This window comes from Trichosurus vulpecula, chromosome 2, assembly GCF_011100635.1.
Source record: "Trichosurus vulpecula isolate mTriVul1 chromosome 2, mTriVul1.pri, whole genome shotgun sequence".
Lineage (NCBI taxonomy): Eukaryota > Metazoa > Chordata > Mammalia > Diprotodontia > Phalangeridae > Trichosurus > Trichosurus vulpecula.
In genome coordinates, this window is record NC_050574.1 from 395,404,284 (window position 1) to 395,429,289 (window position 25,006).

General features: G+C 38.6%; 1 protein-coding gene across 2 annotated transcripts; it reads left to right on the top strand.

The window, feature by feature from the left end:
- Positions 1–11: 11 nt before the first annotated feature.
- Positions 12–23,941, top strand: LOC118838908 (regucalcin-like). Of its 2 annotated transcripts, XM_036746286.1 has the most exons (6): positions 12–174; positions 8,657–8,839; positions 9,245–9,460; positions 14,031–14,162; positions 19,881–20,035; positions 23,878–23,941. In XM_036746286.1, the coding sequence occupies exons 1-6, from the start codon at positions 12–14 to the stop codon at positions 23,926–23,928; spliced, it is 900 nt and encodes a 299-aa protein (XP_036602181.1). In that variant the 3' UTR covers positions 23,929–23,941. The 2 variants fall into 2 exon arrangements, with proteins under 2 accessions (XP_036602181.1, XP_036602182.1); XM_036746287.1 differs by lacking the exon at positions 9,245–9,460.
- The last annotated feature ends 1,065 nt before the right edge of the window (positions 23,942–25,006 follow it).

The following is a 25,006-nucleotide window of genomic DNA, read 5'->3' on the forward strand; positions in this document are numbered from 1 at the left end:
TTTCTCAGGCAATGGCTTCTATTAAGATAGAGACTATCATGAAGGAAAAGAACCGGATGGGAGAGTGTCCTCTGTGGGATGAAAGGACCGGTCACCTTGTTTATGTGGATATCAACGCACAGAAGGTTTGCAGATGGAACCCAGTCACTGACGAAATACAGAGTGTGACCCTGGGTAAGGAGGAGAGGCTGCTCCTTTATGAAGAGAAGGAGCTTTCTTGATTTGCTAGTCTACAGGTAATAGGGCAGATGAACATACTGCAAACACAGTGCATGAGTGAAAGGGAAACAAAAAAAAATGGCTTCCTATTTCCTAAATAAAAGCCGTTGCTGATAATATCAAGTCCAGATTCTTCTGACTTTCAAGATTTAAAAAAAGTCTTATAAATAATTTCCATAACCTGGCCTCATCTGACCTAGCCAGTCTCACTTCTCTACTATTCCCTGACTTGTGCCTTCTCCTTTAGTTAACCCAAAGACCTGGGTTGTAATCCTGCCTCGGATACTTGCTAGCTGTGTTAAGTGTGAACAGAATACTTCTCTTTCCATCTCAGTTTCCTCCTCTATAAAATGGGGATGATAACAGTATCTATCTCACAGGGTTGTTGAGGGGAACCAACTGAGATAAGTTCAAATCCTAAAAAATCATCTTAATGTTAGGTCTGTGGTGATGATATTCATCCTGGCTGTCCTGTTCTCTTTATCTAACATGTCCCTTCCCCTCTCCCTGTTCAAATTCTCTCATCTTCAAGGCCCCTCAAATCTCATTTCCTCCACAAAGCCTTCCTTGATCACTCCAGTCCTATTGAGTTTGTTAAATTAAGTTAAAAAAAATTTGGTAAGTGTTGATTAAGCACCTTCTGGGGATACAATGATAAAAGTAAAATAATTCCTACCTTCATGGAGCTTATATAATTATATTTAATCCACAGCACATAAACTCCTTGGAGAGCAGATTGCATCATTTTTGTCTTTGTATCATCAGAGCCTAGCACTGTGCCTGGTACACAGTAAGTGCTTAATAAATACTGGTTGCTTTATTGATTGATTCTAATCCAGGAGACAGCATGTACATGTACAGTCATGTATATAAAACACAAAGCAGATGCAAGGTAACCTTCAAGTGGGAAAGGCACTAACCCTTGAGAGTCCCAGGAAAGCCTTCATGTAGAAGATGGCTCTTGAAATAAGCCTCTAGCTCTCCTCTAGACTCCAAGGGCACATCTAGTCTGTGCCACACAAGTGAGCACTTAATTTAATTTTTTAAATTTTTTAAAATTAATTTTTAATTTTCAACATTCACTTTCATAAGATTTTGAGTTCCAAATTTTTTTCTCCCTCCTTTCCCTCCCCCCTCCCCAAGACCGCAAGCAATCTGATATAGGCTATACAAGTACAATCATATTTAACGTATTTCCACATTAGTCATGTTGTGAAAGAAGAATCAGAATAAAAGGGGAAAACCATGAGAAAGAAAAAACAAAAAAAAGTGAAAATGGTATGTTTCAATCTACATTCAGACTCCATAGTTCTTTCTCTGGATGTGGACTGCATTTTCCATTATTAATCTTTTGGATTTGTCTTAGATCAGGGCCGTCCAACCTTAGGTTTTTATTGAAACAATAGACAATATATTTTGATTTCCCATTTTAGTGAGAGCTCTGCAGTAGCTTGGCTTTGCTTACTAAAGCATTTATGTAAATTTCTATGCTTGTAGGCAGGCTGCATAAATCACACTGCAGGCTGCATGGGCCCCCGGGCCACATTTTGGACAGCACTGTCTTAGATCATTGTATTGCTGAGAAGAACTAAATCTCTCTAAGTTGGTCACTGAGCAATGCTGCTGTTTGTGTGAAAGATGTTCTCCTGGTTCTGCTCACTTCACTTTGCATCAGTTCGTGTCTTTCCAAGTTTTTCTGAAGTCTACCTGTTCATCATTTCTTATAGCACAACAGCATTCCATGACATTCATATACCACAACTTGTTCAGCCATTACCCAATTGATGTGCATCCCTTCAATTTCCAATTCTTTGCCACCACAAAAAGATCTGCTATAAATATTTTTGTACATGTGAGCACCTAATTTTATATATGTATTCTGATTATACATGTGTATTGTTCTCTAACTGCTCCCTTCATATTATTATGCACATCTCTCTCCTTTTTCCCTTCTGTCCATGTGGAGAGTCACACTCTTACATGTGTGTGCTCTGTCCAAAGGAATATAAATTTTGATCGCTTATACTTCCCAAGGTGTCTTGGAGTTTGGGAGCTAGATTTTTTCTTCTTCCCCATTTATTTGTTCCATCTTCGGTTTTTGGTTTTGTTTTGTTTTTTTTCTAAACCGAGACAACTAATTCTTTTGTCCTGTGTAGTTTTCATTTATGATTCCTTGAAATGCAGCTCTGAAAAACCAGACTTTGTTAAAGCCAATTGTCATTTAAATGGAACTACTTGACTATGCCTTTAAACCCAAACTCTGGCTCTCACTGATTGGTCAATAATGGGTCCCAACCCAAGCCTCACTTGCTCATTGTTTGGGTTTTGATGGCTCAGAGTGAGTGTAAGTAGCAGTTGTTTCTGTTCTGGCCAGAACTTGGGAAAGACCTTAACTTTAAAGGGCCAGGTCCAGCCACGACATCCGGGGCCATTGCCAGTCATCTTGACCTATGTCTTGTCACTGGACTCCGATGACCCTGGAGGAGAGAGTGAGGCTGATGACTTTGCACAGCTCTGCCTCACTTGAATCCAATTCACTAGCAAGTCAGGACTTCACCCTCCTGACATCCTCTTCAAGGTGTCCTTCGTCCTCCTCGAGAATGAAGGACAACAACAAGAACACCCCTCCCAACTAGGTTGTAAGTGTCTTGAGAAGGACTCTATCTTCTGCTTTTGTATTATCACTGGGCATCACCCAGTAGTTAACTTGTTAGTTCAATAATCCTTTTCAGAAAATCATGAGGGTCTGAGACTTGAGTTCAAATCCTGCCTTAGACACTAGCTGTGTGACCCTGAGCTGTGTGACCCTTAACTTCTGTCTGCCTCAATTTCCTCAACTGTAAAATGGGGATAATAGTGCCTACCTCACAAGGTCATTGTGAAGATCAAGCAATTTAACATATATAAAGCACTTTGTAACCTTAAAGTTCTATTTAAATGCTAGCTTTTATTGCATAGCGTTGTGTTGTTGAAGAAAGGAAGGGAGCAGGTGTTTGTGAGTCTGTAAAGAAAACGTTAGCAAGTGTTGATGGTGAAATTGGAGGTAGACGTCACCAGAGGGCAATCAATCAGGTTATTGCTTGTTGGCCTGTAGGGTCACTTGTACTTTGAAGCTTAATAGGTACCAAATTAAAAAAAAACAATTTATTGATCTCTAGAGCAAGAGCGTGAGGTATTATGTGTAAAATAAACTACCTCCCCCTACCAAATAATAAGACAGAAGGCACAAAAATTAAAACTCTTCTGGTGATGGGGCAGAATTTTCAATAAATCAGTGTATTTTCTAGAAGAAACCCAGAATTTTACTTTCAATTTTCAGTAACTAAATAATAGAGAAGAAGAAAAAAATCTAGCTCCCAAACCCCAAGATACCTTGTGAAGCATAAGCGATCAAAATTTATATTCCTTGGGAATAGGAATCCTATCACAAAATTTATTGGGAATAGGAATCCTATCATTCTTTGTACTGGAATCCTCCATATCTAGCATAGAGCCAGGCACACAGTAAGTTCTTAATAAATATTTGTTGACTGATTGGTTGATATTTGAAGGGAGAAAAAAGACCAGAACTCTTTCTGGAAAATGCCTTGTGCCCCTAATGTTGTGAGGCTTTGTACCACCAGCTTAATGAAAGCTGTATCAAGGAGTGACGTCAAAGACAAAGCAACTGAAAATTGAACGGATTATTAGTTAGAGAATCCTGAAGCCGGTCTTTATATTTTGAAAGACTAGCAAGAAGTTTCCTTCTCCACAGAAAAAGGATAGATATGGAAAAATTGGGACCTTAATTCGTTGTTGGCAGATCTGTGAGCTGATCCAATGATTTTGGAGAGCAATTTGGAATTATACCCAGAGTGTAGTTAAACCGCCTATATCCTTTGACCTGGCAATACCACTTTTAGGTCTGTTTCCCAAGAAGGGAAAAGAACTTATATGTTTTAGAATATTTATAGCAGCTCTCTGTGGCAGGGAAAAAATGGAAATGTTGGGAATGCCCTTCCATCGGGGAATGGCTAAACAAATTGTGGTATATGGTCATGATGGAATATTACTCTGATATAAGAAATTATGAGCTTGATGATTTTAGAAAAACATGGAAAGACCTGCATGAAATAGTTAAGAGGGAAATGAGCAAAGTCAAGAGAACATTGTATACAGTGACAGCAGTATGGTTTTAAGAACAACTTACAGTGATAAGTCATTCTATTATAAATACCCAAATTAACTGTAAAGGCCCTAGGAAGGAAATTATGGAGCCTTGGAAAATTTCTGGCAGCCAGAGAAAGAACATACACACACAAACACACACACACATTTGTGTTAATTTGTGTCTAATGGTAGCCATCTCTAGGGTGGAGGTGGGGGAGGAAGGAAGGGGAAAAAAAAAGAAAGCTACATGATCACTTTGTTGTATATTTAAACGGAATAGCAACTTGTACGCAATGGGTCTGCTATTTCCGCTTTGTTATGGAAATGCTTGTTTTATTTCTTAAGTTCAGAATTTTTAAAAAGAAAAGAGGATAGAAAAATTGAAAAATAGAACAAATCCATATTTTTTTCATTGAGAGTTAATACAGAAGAAGGCAAAGCTCAGATAATGTGAAAGAGATGGATGACAAAGAGGTGTTTGGGAATCCACGTTCTGTTTAACCATTTTTAAAGGCCACATATTTAAATGAAGGAATAGATGATATGTACACAACATTTGTGGATGACAAAAAGCAGGGAAGGATAGCTAATACATTGGATGATAGACTCAAGTTCCTGAACAATCTCAACAAGCTACAATGTCTGCTGAAGCTAGTGAGATAAAATTCAATAGGAATAAATGTAAAAAATCCTACACTTGGGCTTTAAAAAAAAACCACATACAAAGGAATCAAATCATAGATTCATTTAACTTAGTCAAGTTTAATTTATGGCTTAGACTGAGTGTTGAATGGGAGAGGTGAATCTGCTGTTCCCTCAGCAGGTCTCGGATTTGCCTTTTATGCTGGGAGCATCTCCTTTGCCCCGTGTAATTTTAGAATCTCCTCTTCATCGTACCGACAGACCATGGATATTCATTCTGGTCAAGCTGATACAGATTACGAAAGAGGCAGCCAGAGCTCTTTGTTCTAGCATTCCTAGTGAGCTAACATACCTTGTGTTCTCTTAGACTTTTTGGTGCCCTCTTTTACCTCAAGATGAAGTAGGAAGAAGTAACAGTTATATGATTGTGAGATCACCCTCTTACGTAATTATGCATATATAAATCTTTTTTAAAATATTTATTAATTTTGTTGTTTTCTCCATTCACTTTTTTTTGGGGGGGGGGAAGGCAGGGCAATTGGGGTTAAGTGACTTGCCCAAGGTCACACAGCTCTAGGGCCAGCACTCTACTCACTGAGCCACCTAGCTGCCCTCTCTGCGTTTACTTTTACAAGATTTTGAGTTCCAATTTTTTTTCTCCCTCCCTCGCTTGCCTCCCCCCTCCCCAAGATGGTAAGCCGATAAATCTTTTCCAAGAGTATTTTCCCTTTTATTGTCAGTTTTCCTGTCAACTAAGTCTTTGCCTATTTTTTTGTTTTCTTCTATTTGAGTAAAAGTTTTGATATGAGATGTTATTTAAAAAAATCAAACTTTCTTTCAATTTTTTCCATAGCAACTATTTTGGATCCATCTGTTCTTTGATACAAACTGCCTGCTTTGAAAAAGACCTGAACCTTTTCCTAGCCACAACCACTTATACTGTACTATATTTTATGGCAGCTAGATGACTCAGTGGATAGAGCACTGGGCCTAGAGTCAAGAAGACCTGAGTTCAAATTCAGCCTCAGACACTTATTAACTGTGTAACCCTGGGCAAGTTAATTAACTTCTATTTGCCTTAATAGCCTGGAGAAGGAAATGGCAAACTACTCCAGCGTCTTTGCCAAGAAAACCCCATGGACAATATGGTCCAGGGGGTGACAAATAGTCAGACATGACTGAACAACAATTAATTTTTATAGGTGATTTCAGGGACTTTCTAGGGTAATTGCTGTCTTATGTGATTTTTTTGCCTTTTGTACTGAATTTAGAAACTAATCCTTTTGTGCAATATGACTCCACTGTACACAAGTACGGGGACACATGAGTACAAAGCAGTTCATGTGAGAAGTATGTTTTACATGACTGTACATGTGTAGCCTATATAAAATTGCTTGCTGTCTTGGGGAGGGGGAAAGAAAGGGAGGGAGAAAAATTTGGACCTCAAAATGTTATTAAAAATTAATGTTGAAAATTTTCATTTTGTAATTGGAATTGGGAAAAATGTAATTGGAAATTGTAATTGGAAAAAATAAAATGCTATTTACATTTTTAAAAAATAAAAATGGCAAAAAAAAGTCGTTCATACAAAAAAAAATCTCCATACAATTCTGCATCATGACATGGTAGACAAAAAAACTAATGTAATCTTAGGCTACATTAATAGGAGTCTAACAATTAACAAACCATTCCTGGGTGCTGAGGGATTAGGGCATTGCATCCTCTCTCTGTCTGTGTCTCTCTGTGTCTCTGTGTCTGTCTGTCTGTCAGTCTGTCTTTCCTCTCTCCCTAAGGGGACTAGGTACTTGGTGATTGGATGAACTTCAGTACTGGGGAAGTCTGGCCTCTAATGAGATGAGTTAAACTCTTCTCACCCTAGAGGAAAATTACTTAAATGTAGGTTTGGTTCATATCTAAATTCTTCCCAAAGTGAGGAGTAGAAAAGTATATAATGTGCAATATAAATCAGGTATGGGACAGGTATTTAATTCCTACACACAAAAGAAATGTTATATATGAAAGATTTTCATCAGTTCATGTTGACAAGACTTAAAACAGGTTACAGTAATTTGTAATACTATTACATTCATCATGTATTAACAGAAACTTAAGTTAACCAAGCAATAGTACTGGAACCATATGATATGTCTCTGCTGAGACTTAAGCATTGGAACATGAAATATTTTGTGGAAATGCTGAATAGGCATTGTTAAATTTTACCTAGTCTCTATAAAGGCCAAATAATTTCAAGTCCTTGTCTTCTGGCAAGGCAGATCAGGGCTGGGGCTCAGCCTCTTGTCAGTGGTCATCTTGTCAGATGAAGAAATTTCCTTTACCTCCAGTCATCTTTGACTGATGGACCCTGGATCTAACCTCTCCAATTCACAAGACTGGACCATCTCAAGATCAACTATTTGGTTATTTACCAACAAACAAAGAATCACAAAGTAGAACTGGCAGATAGAGGTTCAAGCTCATCTAGCTGAGTGCCACATTGCCATGTAGGAATGGTCACTATAGGGAGTAAGTGGGTGGGAAAGGGTAACAGGCCCCCATACCACCAGCAAGAAGATACTCACATACTTTGTAGCAAGGAAGAGAAAGAAACGAATGAAGATGGTTTATTCCCTTTTAGTGGTCAACTAATCATCAGTCTCTCTGGTGCAGTGATTCATAAAGGGATTGCTTCATCATGCCCAAAGCTCCTTTTAGTGCTGAGTCACACATGACTGGCCAAGAACAGTCAAGAACTTTGTAATCCCTAAGCACTAAACCCTGTGTAAACACATGTGGTTAGCTTGAATTATGCAGAGAAACCCTGTTGACATTGTGTGAAACTCCTGGTTACAGAAGCTTAGTATTAGATAGTATCCTATCCTGGCTAGACCATATCTGGAGCTTTGTAGCCATATGTGGGTACCACATTTCACAAGGGAAATTGACAAGTTATCCAGAGAAATGCAATCAAAAGGATGAGGAGACTTGGAACCATATGATATAAAGGCTGATTGATTGAACTAGGAATATTTAATTTGAAGAAGAGAAGACTAAGGAGAAGAGAGAGGGGAGGACATAAATATTTGAAATTTTATTCAAAAATTTTTAGGGATTGTTATGTGGAAGAGGGATCAGACTTATTCTGCTTGGCCCCAGAGGATAGGACCCGAGGGTAGAATAATAGGGAGGGAGATAGGTCTTTAATTCAATGCAAGGAAAAGCTTCTAAATAATTAGAACTCATGATTCATTCCATTGGTCATAATTCTTCTCTACAACTTGACTATTGTGTGAATAAGTTCAATGTGAAGTTATATGTAGAAGATATATCAGATTCCATGCTGTCTTGGGGAGGGAGGGGAGAGGGCGGGAAGAAAATCTGGCACTCAAAATTGTGTAGAGCCGAGTGTTGTAAACTAAAAATAAAAAATCTTGAAAAAAAATTTAATTAAAAATAAAAAAAAAATTAGAGCTATTCAAAAAACGGGATGGGTCCCCAATCATGGGGGATCTTCAAGTGAAAGCTGTGAATTGCTACTTGTCCCAGAATCACGAGCAGGAGTTGGACCAGATTATTCTCTTGCATGGCACTGCATAACTAGGAGTGATTCTTGTTCTCTATTGTTTCTCCTCCTTTGTGTTTCTTGCAGATGCCCCGGTAGGATGTGTGGCTCTCCGAGAGTGTGGGGACTATGTTGTAGCCCTTGGAACCCGATTTGGCCTCTTGAACTGGGAAAGCCAATCAGTGACAACCGTTTGTCATCTTGAACAGGATAAACCGAACAACAGGTTCAACGATGGCAAAGTGGACCCGGCTGGAAGATTTGTGGCTGGTAAGGACGGAAATAGTAATAATGACTCATATTTGTATTGTTTCTTAAAGTTACCTCAATGCTTTCTTCACAATGACTCTGTGAGAAGGACAGTGAAAATACTATCTCTGTTCCTCAGATGAGGAAACTGAGTCTCAAGACAAAGCAGCTTGTGTCAACAAAAATTAATATTGTACGCTGAACTTCAGATATGTCTGCCAGAAACAATTTTCATTTAGTTTAGTATTATTATTCCAGCTCCTGGTTTAGAAACTAGCCAGTGTCCGAGGCAAGATTTGAACCCAGGGCCTGCTGACTAACCATTATAGCACACTATCTCTCTCTCTTTTTTTGTCTTTGATTCCCCATTATCTAGCACAAAATAAGTGATTTATGCATATTGATTGATTGATTTGATCCTTGTAGGTACAATGGCTGAGCAATCTAGCCCAGGAGTGTGGGAGAAACAACAAGGGTCTCTCTATACTCTCTATTCGGATTGCTCTGTGGTAAAGCAATTGGACAAGCTGAGCATCTCAAATGGATTGGACTGGTCCTTGGATCATCAAATATTGTACCACATTGATAGCCTGACATATGCTGTGCATGCCTTTGACTATGACCTGCAATCAGGAAAAATCGGTATGAATATGATCTTATGGCCCTTTTTATTTCAGTGTTCCTGGAATGGCTTTCTTATTAAGCCAGTGGGCACAGATGATGTGAACGTGGAATTGTCCTCCAAGGCAGGGATGGGGAGAAGGGCACAAATAGGACAAATAATTCATATCACTGCTAATAAATTTATGGAATTCATTGCCCTAACAAGTAATTCAAGAAAAATAGAAACCGATTCAAAAATGGTTTTGATAAATTTGTGGATAGCAATACTGTGATGAACTATTAAGAAAACCTACCATTACTTTAGGGTCCATGCATTACCCTTGATATAGCTACCATGGTATAAACCTGGCCATAGGACAAATTGTGAAGCAGTTGAATTTTTAAAAATTTTAATTAAATTCCATTTTTTTAATCAGTGAAAATCTTCTCTCCTTCCTACTTCCCCCTCATTTGAGAAAAGAAAGGAAACATGTATAGTCATGCATAGGCTTTCTGGGCCTACTACCTGATTTAAAATACCTAGTATCTTCAGGTTCTCTCTTTCCCTTCCCCTAGTAAAACCTGCCCTTTGAAAAGTCTTTTTTTTTTAACCTTAGTATGAATTTGTCCATGCAATATTTCCTTTAGGGCTATTTTCACTTTAGGCTTTAATTATAGAATCGATGGGTCTCCACCTGTTTAAGGAATTGTCCCCATTCCCCAAGTAGATGGGGGAGATAATTTAGGGCAGAGAAACCTTGCTGATGGCCATGATATGGGCAGTTGCTTTCATTACCAATGAGTAAGGCCATCTTATCAAAAAGACCACAACCCCTTTGATGATAATATTGCTTGCTACTGTGAAATACAGAGCGCTGGACTGCCCAGGCCACTGTCTGACCTGCTGTGGCAATGCTTGGATAGTAGAAAGAAGGCTGGGCTTATAGTTAGAAGATCTGAGTAGGAGCTCTGTCTCTACTACTACCTAGCTATTTGAACTCAGCAAGTCATGTTATATTTTAGGAAAGAGGGGTTCTTGTTTGTTTTAATCTGTAAAACTAGGGTTGGACTAAATAACTTCTGAATTTGCTTTTAGGGTTAAATTTCTGTAGGTCTATGTGTGTACTTTCCTTCATCCAACTAAGATAACTGGTTTACCCAGATAGCAATGGAAAATTCACAACAACTCCCATTGTTATGAAACATCAAAGAATATTGCTTTGATGTGTTGGTACAGAACTGAAGGTACTCAGGACCGGCAGTCACGCTTTTCTGAATAATATTCTTTGACTCAGTCTGTATTTTCTATTTACTCTTCCTTGGGGTTCACACTGGTTTATTGTATAACAGATGCTTGTTAAATTAAATAGAAAAATTACTGGGAGTGGTGTTGTAATCGCTGTTCCTGGAGTGGCTAGGGCTGGTGGATCATGTGATCTCTGGAGTTCTGAATTACAATGGGCTAAAGCTGACTGAGTGTCCACACCACGGAAGAGTGAACAGATGCCAAAGAGCACTCAGATTAGGCCTGTGAGTGGCTGTTGAACTTCTAGGTTAGGTGAGGTAGAGAGAGAGACAAAGGAAGGAAGAAAGGAAGGAAGGAAGGAAGGCAAGCAGGAAGGTAGGAAGGAAGGAAAGAAAGAAGGAAAGAAGGAAGGAAAGAAAGAAGGAAGGAAGGAAGGAAGGAAGGAAGGAAGGAAGGAAGGAAGGAAGGAAGGAAGGAAGGAAGGAAGGGAAACAAGAAGGAAGAAATGAAGAAAGGAAGGAAGGATTGTCAGTGAATCAGTCAATAAGCATTTATTAAGTGCCCACTATGTGTCAAGAACTAGGCTAAGTCTTGGGAATACAAAGAGAGACAAAAAAATGAATCCTGCCCTAATTGCATCTCACAATCTAACAGAGGAAACAAAACATACCTGTAAAAAGTGAAACAACTGCAAGATTTAAATAGTTCAACCTAATGATAGGAAAGATGCCAGACTTGGATTTTATTTTTTATGCAACGGGGAGCCCTTGAAGATTTTTGACTAGGGATAACATGATCAAAGTGTCTTGTGTCCTAGGAAGATGATACAAATTGATAAAAGCTTTATTTCAGAAAAATAATGACTAAATTAAGCATTTATGAAATGCTTACTGTATGCATAGCACGATAATCTCCAAGTAATGTGCAGGATGGATTGAATAGGGTTAAAGCTAGGGACAGGGAGACTAGTTTAGAGAATAAATTTTAAAAGTCTGAGCTAGATGGTAGCAGTGGAAATGAAAGAGAAAGGTTTTGTCAAAGAATGATTTTTATCAAATTAGCTTTAGGGGAAGGTATGAAGAAAAAGGAGGAATTTAAAAATGACTGAGATTTCAAGCAGCAGAGACTGGGATAATGGTGGTATAGAAATAGAGGAAGGAGTAAGAAAACAGCCAAACCTTATGCTTTTAGTCCTCAGATTGAAGTCTATCTTGAGGGTTCTCAATAATCATTCCTATCTCTGTGGCTTATTCATCTCTACAGATTTTGTCTCTAGCTCATTTTAGCTCTACCTACAGGTATTAGACTGCATGCATTGTAAACAATTAGTGTCTTCCAATAAGCATCAAAACATACATTATTCAGGAAAGTAATCGACATTGAAGAGGCTATAATTCCCACTCTTTAGTGAGGCAATAGGAATATATTTCACTTCCAAAAGGGTTACCCCTCTTCCTCCAAAATGGCTCAACCTTAGTCTCCCCAAAAGACTCACAAGACCAAATGGAATAAGTCACAACCATTTTAAAAGAACAAGTGATGCACCATATACCAAGATAAACAACAAATGATTTAGACATAAAGGGTAACAGAATAAGCAAATTAGAGGAATGTGGAAGAAATTGCCTGTATCTGTGGATAGGGACAGAGTTCATGACCAAACAAGAGGCAGGTTCAAAGGAGGTAAATGAACAATTTTGATTCATAAAATTTTAAGAAATTTTTGCGCACACAAAACTATTGCAACTAGCGTTAGAAGTAAGGAACTGGGGAAAATCTTTGCAGCAAGTTTCTCTGATAAAGGTTTCATTTCTCAGGGAATTGAATGAAATTTACATGAATAAGACCTATTCCATAATTGATAAATGGCCAAAGGATGTGAATAAGCAGTTTTTAGAAGAAACCCAAGATATCAATAACTATATGAAAAAAGTTCTAAATCATTAATAATTAGAGAAATGCAAATTAAAACAATCCTGAGGTATCATCTCACACCTGTGAGGTTGGCTAAAACGACAGAAAAGAAAAATGACAAACACTGGAGGAGCTGTGGGAAACAGGTATTTTAATATGCTGTTGGTAGAGCGGTCCAACCATTCTTGAAAGCAATTTGTAACTATACCTCAATAACTATCAAACTATGCATACCCTTTGTCCACTAGTAGGTCTATACCCCAAAGAGGTGTGGATGGGAAGATGGGAGTGGACATGGTAAGAAACCAGTTCATGGAAAAAGACCTTGAGGTGTGGGTGGCAGCGATGTTGGTATTGAACTCTGAGTTTATGATGCAGTGGCCAGCAAAGATAATTCAATTTTAGGTGCAATCATGCAGAGCAGGGATGTCCAAAATGTGGTCCTCAGTGTGATTTATGTGGTCCGCCTACAAGCATAGAAATTTACATAAATGCTTCAGTAAACGAAGCCAAGCTAAAATGGCAAATCAAAACATACCGTCTATTGTTTCAATAAAAACCTAAGGTTGGACAGCCCTGATGTAAAGTATAGTAATTGGAGCAAGGGAGGTGAAAGTCCTATTGTACTCTGTCCTGGTCAGACCATATCTCAAGACGAGTTTAAAGTAAATCCAGAGAGTGACCAGGATAGATAGAGAGCCCCAAAACATGCCACATGAGGATCAATTAAAGGTACTGGAAATGCGTAGTTAGGAGAAAAGAGATTAAGAAAGAAAGAAGTTTGAAGAAAGAAGTATGTCTTCAAATAATGAAGATTAGTCACCTAAAAGAGGAAATAGTGTCACTTTTCTTGGTCTCAGAGGCTGGAAATTACAGGGAAGGTGGAATTTGACTCAGCACTCTAAGGAAAACAATTTCCTAATCATTAGAACTTTCCAAAAGGAGATTGGCTGCTTTGAAAGGTGTAAGTTTCCTATCACTGGAGGTGTTTAAGTGGAGGTTGATATTGTCAGGGTTATCTATCATAAATGGGATTCATGATTGGAGTACAAGTTGATATAATGGTCTGGGCCTGACTAAGACCCAGGAAGTTTTCATTTGAAATTGGAATGAAATGAGACGCTAGAAATCTAGCTAACAGTTAACAAAAGGGGGTTTACTTTGTCATAGCAGAGAAAATGTATTCATCCAGGATAAATCATTGATTCAACAGAGTGTACCTGATGACCTGTGGTTGTACGCTTTAGTCTCCCAAGTCAATCAAATCTCAAGGACAGTTTCCATACTTTTTAAGGAAAATCCAGCCTAACTTGCATGGAGGTATGGGGGCGGCACTTAGGACATTTTCCCAAGATAGTTGGACTAGCTCACCTCTGAGGCCCCTTCTAACAATGAGATTTTATAAGTCTATGACTTTATAAAGGCCCCATTCTTACTCTCCTTTTATAGCCAATAGAAGGCTTCTGTATAAGCTGGAAGAGGAAGAAAGCATGCCTGATGGTATGTGCATTGACATTGAAGGGAAGCTGTGGGTGGCCTGCATTGATGCTGGAAGAGTAATACGCGTGGACCCTGAGACAGGTAAAATATTGCAAATGAAATTTTGAAAAGTTTTGTCAGACATGGGATTGTTTTTGGAATGGGTTGTAGGCATTTCCAGTTGGAAGTGGCATGCTGGTATGCTGACTTCAGAGAGACAGAAATAAGGGAATAGTCACTGATTTGCCCTCACTACTTTTGCAGTCTTTCATTTTTCTTATAGAAATTATTTATGCTAGGTTATCTTCTTACATGGACCAACATCCCTCAAAAGTCACAAGCAAAATGATTTTCACATAAATCTGATCAAATTTTAAATTCACTAGATGCTGTGACTATTTTTTTTGCATCTTCAACAAATATTTAATGAGCATCTATTATGTGCCAAGTATAGTAATAATAATAAACAGGGGCATATGGAGTATTCATACCCCTGGTGTGAAGGCTTGCCAAACATTTTTCAGAGCTGCTCATTCACCCTTGGTCTCTCTCTGGCACTCAACTCTCACCTGTGACTCCATGAAGTTGTAGCATGCACAGCAGCCATATCGAGGTAAGCAGATGGGCTAAACCAGGTTGAGGGTAACTGACAAGCCCCAAACCTGTGGGTGAGTTAGGATGCGAGTTAGTTGTGATGTCCATCCTAAGCATGTGAAGACGTCCCCCAGTGGAATGGGCAGATGAGAACAATTTGTTCCAATGGCCATGAGGGCGGCTGAAGCAAGTGCTGTGGAGTTCTTAGAGCTTGATTAGGCTTCAAAGATGCCAAGGTCATACCCTGCATTCTAGGCCATTGCCAGTCATTCTGACTTTTGTCTTGCCACTGGACTTTGATGACATTAGAAGAGAGAATGAGGCCAATGACTTTGTTTAATATGATTGTACATGTATAACCTATATCAGATTGTGTGTGTCTTGGGGAAGGGGAGGGAAGAGAGGGAAAAAAAAATTTGGAACTCGAAATCTTATAAAAGTGAATGTTGAAAACTATCTTTACATGTAATTGGAAAAAATGAACTACTATTAAGTGGGAGAAATTTTTTTTAATTTAAAAAGTACTGCTGGATGAGTGGGGAGCAGATTAAGGTGGGGTGAAAAATTAGGAGGCTAATTGTCTGGGTTTGAGGTAATATTACCTGATCCTGGAGCAGTATGAATTAAAATAGAAAGAAAAGGAAGAGACAGATTTGAGAGCTATCGTAAAACAAGGACTGGTAGAACATGGGGATTCACTGGATAGGAGGTATGAAGGAGAGGGAAAAGTCAAGGATAACTTCTGGGTTCTGAGGATGAAGGACTGGTTTGGGATGGGGAGAGGAATATGAGAAGTATAGGTTGAGGTGTCAATGGAGCAACAGATTGTTGGAAATGTAGGATTATGGGAAGTCAGGGCCGGAAACAAAGAAAGAACCTGGGCATGCTTAAGCCTGGAGAAGAGAAGACTCAGGGGAGCCATGATAGTTGTGTGTAAGTGTCTGAAAGACTGTCACATGATGGATGAATTAGACTTGTTCTATTTGGCCCTAATGGACAATGGTAGAAATCACAAAGAGGAAAATTTATGCTTGCTGTCAGGGAAAATTCCCTAACAATTTGATCTGTCCATGGTGGAATGTGCTGCCTCAGGATGTAGTGGGTTCTACCTCATTCAAAGTCTTCAAGAGGTCGCATAATAGCTAGCATTTCTATAGCACTTCAAGGTTTGCAAAGTGCTTTGCATACGTCATCTCATTTGATCTTCATGATAACCCAGTGATGTCAATGTTTTATCCCCATTTTACAGGTAAGGATATTGAGGCCAAGAGAGGCTAAGCGAATTGCTTAGGGGTCACACAACTAGTAAGTATCTGAGGCAGCAATTGAACTCAGGTCTTCCTAACTTCATCTATACACAATATACATGTGTATATATACATACATAGACACACATGTATGTATATGTATATGTGCATGTGTATGTGTATATGTATATGTATATGTATATATTGCCACCTGGCTGCCTCGATGATCACTAGTTAGGTTCATGATAGTGGAGATTCCTTTGGGGTACGGGGTAGGTTAGATGTCCACTCAGATCCCTTCCAAATTTCAGATTCTGTGATCCTGTGAATTAACCTGGGGGTGTCCTCTCCATAAAAGTGATCATTGAAACATTGGAACCAGATTAGATTGCCAGGGAAGAGAGTGTAGCAAGAGAAGAGAAGGTGAAGACAAAACTTCAGGGAATGCAAGACCGCATGAATTCCTTACCAAATTACTAAAATTTACATTTTGAAAGCAAGGAGTTGAGGAGTCAGGAAAGGAGATATAGAATGAGCAACATGAGGAGACTTGGGATAGGTTAATGTAAGTAATATAAGCTAAGAAGAGATTATTAAAAAAAGAAAATGGTGGACAGGAGTGTCAAGTACAATCGAAAGGGTAAGGAGGCTAGTTGTATCAATTCTGACAAATTTTTTAAAATGATAAAATGAAGATGCTTTTTTTTAGTTATTTGTTTTTGGTTTTCAACATTCACTTCCATAAGTTTTAAATTTTCTCCCCTTCCTTCCTTCCTTCCTCCCAAGACAGTATGTAATCCAATATAGGCTCTACATATACATTCCTATAAACATATTTTCACATTAGTCATGTTGTATGGAATTAGAATTGTATAGAATTAGAACGAATGGGAGGAAACGTGAGAAAGAAACATACAAAACAAAACAAAAAAAGAAAATAGTCTGTTTAGATCTGCATTCAATTCCATAATTCTTTCTCTGGATGTGGATTGCATTTTCCACCATGAGTCTTTTGGAATTGTTTTGGGTCCTTGCATCGCTGAGAAGAGCTAAGTCTATCAAAGTCAGTCATCGCACACTGTGGCTGTTGCTGGGTAGAATGTACTCCTGGTTCTGCTCACTTCACTCGGCATCAGTTCATCTAAGTCTTTCCAGGTTTTTCTGAAGTCCGTCTGTTCATCATTTCCTATAGCACAATAGCGTTCCATGACATCCATATATCACAACTTGTTCAGCCGTTCCCCAATTGATGAAGGTGCCTTTTTATAAAGTGAATGACCACCCCTAAGTTCATCTGAATTGTATGTTTGCACTTTTGTATATAGAATTTTAAAAATTGGGACTAACACATTTACTTTGCCATCTGGCGGTATGCATCTGAGTCATTTTGTTTTAGCTTTAGCAATGCAGGAACTAGAAAATGAGCATTCACATCTTGTAACTAGCCAAGGACTTGGAACTTTTGTGGATATAGATTCCCTTATTTTCTGTGTTTTGAATTATATTTATCTAAAAAGGTCGATAAACTACAGAGCATTCAGAAGAAGAGTCTGGTTTAAAGATTGCACCATAAGGATCAAATGAAAGAACTAGGGAGATGTGTAGACTGAAGAACAAAAGAGTATAGGGATACAGTAGCTGCTTGTGTATAGGAAGAGCTGGCATGAAGAAGGATTACCCTTTTTCTGCCTGGCCCCAGAGAGCAGAAATAGAAGCAATGGCTGGAAATTAAAGAGGCGAATTTTAGCTTGATATGAAGACAAACCTCCTAATAATAAGAACCATCTCACATTGGAACGGACACAACAGGAAGTAGTGAGATCAAATGAGATCGTATTGGTAACGTGCTTAGCACAGTGTCTAGCACATAGTAGATGCTTAATAAATGTTTTTATCTCTTCCCTTTCCCCTCCTTGGAGGTCTTTTAAAAATATTATTTTATTTTTGATTTATGGACTAAAACAAGCATTTCCATAATGTAATATAATAAAAAAGCTGATTGCACGTGAAACTGCAAATCTATTCTGTACAACTTACTATTCCTTTTAAAAATACAACAAAGTTATCATTCAAATTTTTTTTCTTTTTTTCTTCCCTCCCTCCACCCTGCCCTACAGATGGTCACCATTAGACACAAATAGGTATATATATATATATACATATATGTATGTGTGTGTATGTATGTAAAATTATTCTATACATACTTCTATTTATCAGTTCTTTCTCTAGATGCATATACCATTTTCTTCATATTTCCTTTATAATTAATTTTAGTATTTATAATAGTCAAAATAACTTATTCACTCAAAGTTGTTCTTAAAGTAATATTGTTGGTACTGTATACGGTGCTCCTGGATCTGCTCATTTTGCTCTTCATTATTTCATGCAAATCCTTCTTGGACATCTTAAAGCAAAGGCTTAAAAGGTATGTTGTAGAGGGGTTTCTCCTTTAGGTTAAAGTTAATCAACAAGAAATTTATTAAGTGACTATTGTGTGCCAGGCGCCATGCCAGGTGCTGATATAAATAAGTAGAATGAAGCAATCCCTAATTGCAATGAGTTTATTTTGCCTCTTAACTGTATCTCAGCCCTAGAGAAGTTTAAATGACTTAGCCATGTTCACAGAGCTAACCTGAGTTCAAGAGGTTGGAATCAAACCCAATTCTCTTCTGACTCCAGGTCCAGAGGTCTTTCCAATATATTATGTTACTTCTCTAAATACTAAAATGCTAAATATTAAATACTTTCCTCAGTACTTATGACCATGGTTAAATTTCTCTTAGTTGTAGCCACAATGTCATGATTTTGAATGGAGATTCTTCTCATGGGAAAATTCTTCTTGAAGGTGGAAGATGTGGTATAATTCTAGGAGTACCAGGAAGGACACCTTACCTTATAAAAAACATCTCCCCCACCTAGTCTCTGATGCCCAGAATTCCTTTAATGCGGGATAAGGCCTTTCATTCTGCCACCAACAATAAGGCTTAAATGCAAATAACATAACACATTTAGAGTGCTAGGTAAATACAAAAATATTATTATTCCTTCTTTATAGATAAGGACACTAGGGCTTAGAGAGGTTAAAAGGTTTGTCTATAATAATATAACTACTAGGTGCCAGGTTTTGTATTTGACCTTAGATCTTGTGTCTCAAAGTTCAGCATTCTTTCGACTATTCCATACTTCCTAAGAGAGGATATATGGACTTAAATTTATATGAGGGTATACTTGACTGATATTGAAAGCAGATTGTGATAAAAGGGAGAGAGTGGAGACCATACTGTACAGGGTCCTGAAAGATGTATAAAATAATAAGGGGGGTGGGAAAGGGTACATAAAGGGAGAGACTGTGCAACTAAAACAGAATTTGCCTACTTCACAATTTTGCCAAAGGCTGGCCCTAACATCGGAGAAATGAAACAACAAAATTTAAAAGCCCAGGATGTTGCTTTGCTTTCCTGATAAGCAACCTGCTGGGGAGAAATAAGGGAATCATTGTTACTAAGTTTTTCAAAGCAGATGTAACCGAAATAAGGAATGTTTTACTTCTTGAGTAGTGAGTGGTGCATCCTGCTAGATAACATGATGAACTTGGAAGCCTGGGACTTGGGGTCAACTCTTATTTCAAACAATTACTAGCTGGGTGATTATGGAATCTAATACTCAATCCACTAGACCAGAGGTGTCAAACTCCAATAGAGTTTGGACTATTGACTTAGAAAACCACAAATTAACATTATCTATGTTGTATTATATTTTTATTTATTTTGTTAAATAATTCCCAGTTACATTTTAATGTGATTCTGGCCATACTTGGAGTGGGCTGCTTGTGGTTTACACACAGGAGCTTGGCACCTCTGCATTATACTATCCTACATCATATTATTATCATACCATGAATTAAAAAGCTGATTGCCCCAGACCCAAGAGCTAGTTATAACTCTATACAAATGTGATCTGTTTCCATTAATTCTTATAGGAAAAAGACTACAGACAGTGAAGATGCCCACCCCTAGGATAACATCCTGCTGCTTTGGTGGGAAAGACTACTCTGAACTCTATGTCACTTCAGCCTCTGATGGTTTGAGCCAAGAAGAATTGAAAAGAGAATCTCATGCAGGAGAGATTTTCAAGGTATTGAGACAATGGATCTTTTTACTCATCTGTTTATGCAGCAAAACAGGCCACTAGCTGGGCTGTTATAAAAGAAAGTGCTTTATAAACCTTAAAATGTTGTATAAATATGAAGGCAACAAACATTTATTTAGCTCTTAGTACTTATATTATTGAGCAGCTAGGTGGTACAGTGGATAGAGCACCAGGGCCTGGAGTCAAGAAGAACGGAGTTCAAATCCGGCCTCAGACACTTACTAGCTATGTGAACCTGGGCAAGTCACTTAACCCTGTTTGCCTCAGTTTCCTTATCTGTAAAATGAGCTGGAAAAGGAAATGGCCAATAACCCTAGTATCTTTGCCAAGAAAACCCCAAATAGGGTTATGAAGAGTCAGACATGACTGAAGAACAATGACTTGCATTATTACTATGTAAAGAATAATAATACAAAAGTAATATTATTCATATTCCTAAGATGATTTAGGAATCTCTGATAACTCCCCAGAAGAACTTGGCTAGAGTACATTTATACTCTCTACCAGAAAGGAGGTCATTGAACAAATGATTAGTATAAATAATATCTTATGGGGAATGTTTAAACTCTTTAATATATGTATTGGTTCTGAATAAATAATATTAGGGATAGCGATGGGTGGTAGACCTGTGATATGTAGTATAGAGAACTATTAGGTGAGGAAACTTTTGATGTCAATGCAATTTGACACCTCTGCAACTTACAGTCTTAGAACTTAGACAATCTCTTACACCAAAAAGGAGTTAAGTGACTTTCCCAGGATCATCAGACAGTCTATGTTGAAATTAAAACCAGACCTTCCTACCTCTGAGGTGAGCTCCATTCTCATATTATTAGTAATATAGGTTTAGATTCTGAAACCCAAAGCATCCATTTCACAAAGAATCTACTTGTTTTTAGTTAACAGCCAAATAAGCGCATCTTGAGTAAAAAGATGTTTTGTGAAACACAAAAGGTTTCTTGGGGGGTATTCCTGCCTATGAGTTAATTTGTTCATCATAGTGGATATGCCAGAAATTTTCCAAGGCTCCATAATATTATACTGTTGTTTCAACAATCCGGCTAGCAGCTTCTGTGGGGGTATAAGATTCACCCACAGCCAGCACCCAGAAAGCTGCCAACAGCACAGATTCTTCTGATCTGCTTAATTAAGGAAAGCAAGGTGAAGGGGTTGACAAGCTTACTTTTAATTCAGCATTCAAATATCATTCAGTTAGTTCAGGGGAAAAAACCAGCACCCTGAACTTCAAAACAAAATGCAAACAAATTACAAACATCAACAGACTTTGTCTGATTCAATCCCAACACATAGTTACCAGAGTTCAACAAAATCTCAATATCCGGGTTTACAAGCTGGAGGGCTCCTTAGCTACAGCTGTCCAGAGTCTCCTCATCAACACCATCTCCAGAGCCCCGCACAAATGGCTCTGTCCTCCCTTCTTATAGGGCTTCAGACATCATCAAACATCATCTGAATCACCAGAGCTCAGGCTCTGGTGATTGGTTCTTGAGTTGGCCCCTCCCCTTAGGACCCTGGGAGGTTCACATCCACATGGATTACATTAACACCTAATGGGGTTTGGGCCTGGGGCTTAGCACCTAGTAAAGCTCACTAAGATAAATTGAGTCACTCAAAGAAAACAAAGGCCATTCTGGTTACAACTGCGTAGCTGAAAATAAAATTGTATAGTTCTTTTTAAGGTATTATCTATTTTGCTCTTTTTAATTAATCATATGGATAGACCTTCTTTTGTTTCATATTGTTGTTGTTATGTTTGTCCTTTGTTTTCGAGGACGACCATGACATCAGGGAAATGATGATATGACTTGCAGTCGACTTTGATTTGAGTGAGGGAGGGCTGTGCAAGGTCACCAGCCTCATTTTCTCCTCCAGAGCCATCTGGGTCCAGTGACCAGATATTCATCAGGATGACTGGAGATGACCCGGGATGCAATGGGAGACCCTGGCCCTTTTGGGCTAAGGCCTTTTCATGTACTCACTTAGAGTGAGACAACACCCATTCAGTGAACAGGCCTCTTTAAAAAGTGGGTCAAGGGATGGCCCCTTTAATTAGAAAAAAAGAAAAAGAAAAAAATCAAGCTGGGAGGGGAAGACCCTTAGGGTTGCTGTTCCAAAGAGAAACAGTTACTATTGACATTCACTCTGCCCCAGGAGGGCCCAAAATACAGCCATTAAGTGGAGCTTAGGCAGGGACCTATTTATGAGCTTCAGAGTGAACTTGGTTTAAGATTTTGTGGAAGTTAGGACAGAAAGAAGGAAGGAAGGAAGGAAGGAAGGAAGGAAGCAATCTTGCCAGTAAACCCCAAGTTAGGTGGGCAGTTTATGGCCATCAAAATTTACCTTCCTTTGGAGAGGAGAAGGAGAGGGTGAGTCACTGAGTGAGTCAAGGAGATCATCACATAGTGGATAGAAGACCAAGCCTGGAGTCAGGAACACTATCCTCCTGAGTTCAAATCTGGCCTCAGATACTTCTTAGCTGTGTGACCCTGGGCAAGTCACTTAGCCATTTGCTTCAGTTTCCTCATCTGTAATATGAACTGGAGAAGGAAATGGCAAATTACTCCAGTATCTCTGCCAAAAAAATCCCAAATAGGGTCACAAAGAGTCAGAAACAACCGAAAAATGACTCAACAAAAGCCACCCAAAAAAAAAAAAAACAATAGGAAATGTTCTAGAAGTTATTGTTTGGTGTTTTAATAGTTTTTTTTTTACTCTCTTGATAATGATAATAGTAAACATTTATATAGCACTTTCAAATTTGCAAAGCACTTTACAAATATTACCTCATTTTGTCTTTACAACAACCCTGGCAAATAGATAGGATCTAGTAGTATCCTCAGAAACTGAGTGTTATCACTGTATCCTAGGAGTAGGCTATGACTTTTTATGCGTTTAACGGATATTCATTGAGTGTTTGCTCTTTCCGTAGCATTGGGATGAGTGCCAAGTATGATACAAAAGAAATATTAGAGGACATAGTACCTGCCCTCAATTAGTTTCCAATCCAGTTTTGGAAGCAAGTGTTTCCAATAGTAATAAAACAATTAAGTAACAGTGGAAGGCGGCATGGGATTATCCAGAAAAAGGGCCCAGGCAATAAATGCTCTGACAATTCAAAGAAGGAGCTCATTGCAGACTGATCTTTCATGGAAGACCTTGATGCATAGGATGAGACTTTGATCGGTTGGATTAGTTTCTTCTACCAAGGAAAACAAATCTTTTTATGGGAAATGTGCTCTTTTGTCTAAGTAGCAAAGTATCCTGAATTGAAGATTTTTCCTTTATCTCTTTGTGCTTTTGTTCTGATTGTTTTGGAAATACCTGACTACTAAACACCACAGGTGGTATTCGAACCCAGGTTTTCCTGATGCCCAGGCCCAACATTCTACTCACTAGTCCAGACAACAGCCCATGTTGTCTTGAGACTGATCATTCAACTGAAAAAAGAAGACAGTGAAGGACTCTTAGAAAAAGTTTTTAATCATTTTTATTCACCTATCGGTGGCTCACAAATAAAAGGCCCGATTCTTTCTTTTTTTTTTCCCCTGTGGATGATGGCATTCCACTTTCAGGTGGGGCATATTGCAGATTTATTGAGAGGGAGGTGTCTTGACAGCTGAGAAAATGGCTGTTGTTTGAGCCAAGTTGCTGCTTATACACAGCAGTGGGTCACATACATCATTTCTGTTATCAGTTGTGTCTTCGGCTTTAAAATCAACACATTAGATCATAGTTCCCCAGTCATGATTTCAAAGAATCAAAGGAGATGGAGATGATTTACATTTTAATCTGTTTTATTCTAACAGGTAACTGGCCTGGGTGTGAAAGGAATCCCTCAGTATTCCTTTGCAGGTTGACACCCACAGATCACAAAAACTTCATCAAGAAGTCTTCCACTCTTCAGAGTGTGTGGGATACAAGATTGTTTGTGAAAGCTTCCCATGAATAAATCAAGCAAGGTAATACTCAGATAGTACAAATTTAGTTAGGATGTAGACCTCACTAGGCCTAAGTTTCGTTTTCCTGTAAATCATATGATTTCGGGGAAATCAGATGGTCTCCCCCTTTCCCCCTCCCCTAGCCCACTCCCATGCCGTCATCTTAACATTGAGATTTCCCTGTAAGGTAATTCTGTAGTTTCTGCGCTAGTATTGGATAAACTTATTCTGGGATAGATTGTGAGGCCACCTGTCCCAGCAAATAGGGACAGGAGTCCAGCCTCTAGGGGTGGAATTTCTTAGAATTGTTTGTACAAGGTTATATATCCCCTTGCTTGCCTTCTCCCCCTTGCCTCTCTGCACTACCATCCCACCCTGGTAGTGGGAGATGCCCAATTCTTGCGAGACTTGATCAAATAAAGCTTCTGTTTTGTTTCTACCTTGAGAAAACCGAGACACCTCTGTTTTTGTTTATTTTGAGCCTGTGGTTTGTCCCACACAAGAGGGATTTGAACCTGTTACACAGTCCTGTGTAGCACTTAGTTCTGGACTTGTATTCTATGTCTCTCATGGCTCCTTAACAGACTTAGACAATAAAGATATATATACATTATGCTACGAGCTTTTCCTTCAATTATATTCTTCTTTACTTTTTATTGTTTTTGTTTGCTGTCCCAATAAGCATTTGTGCTCAGTTGCAGGTATGTATGAGAATGTAATATTCAAGTGCTATCTCTATGTAGTACTATGCACAATTTCCATGTAGTGGATGACTCCTCTGTGAAAGATTTGTGGGAGGTCATGGACAAAAGTTGTATGGGATGAGAAGCTATCTAGCCTTCCACCAGAACATCAAGGTTTATGTAGCGTGGTCACCTTGTCATCTTCTCTGCTGCTGCATCCGTACTACCCACCAAGACCAGTGAACCTCCAGATAGGATTAATGGAATTAATCCGCCTAAGATTGGGACTTTGCCCTGGCATTGAGCAGTCTTGA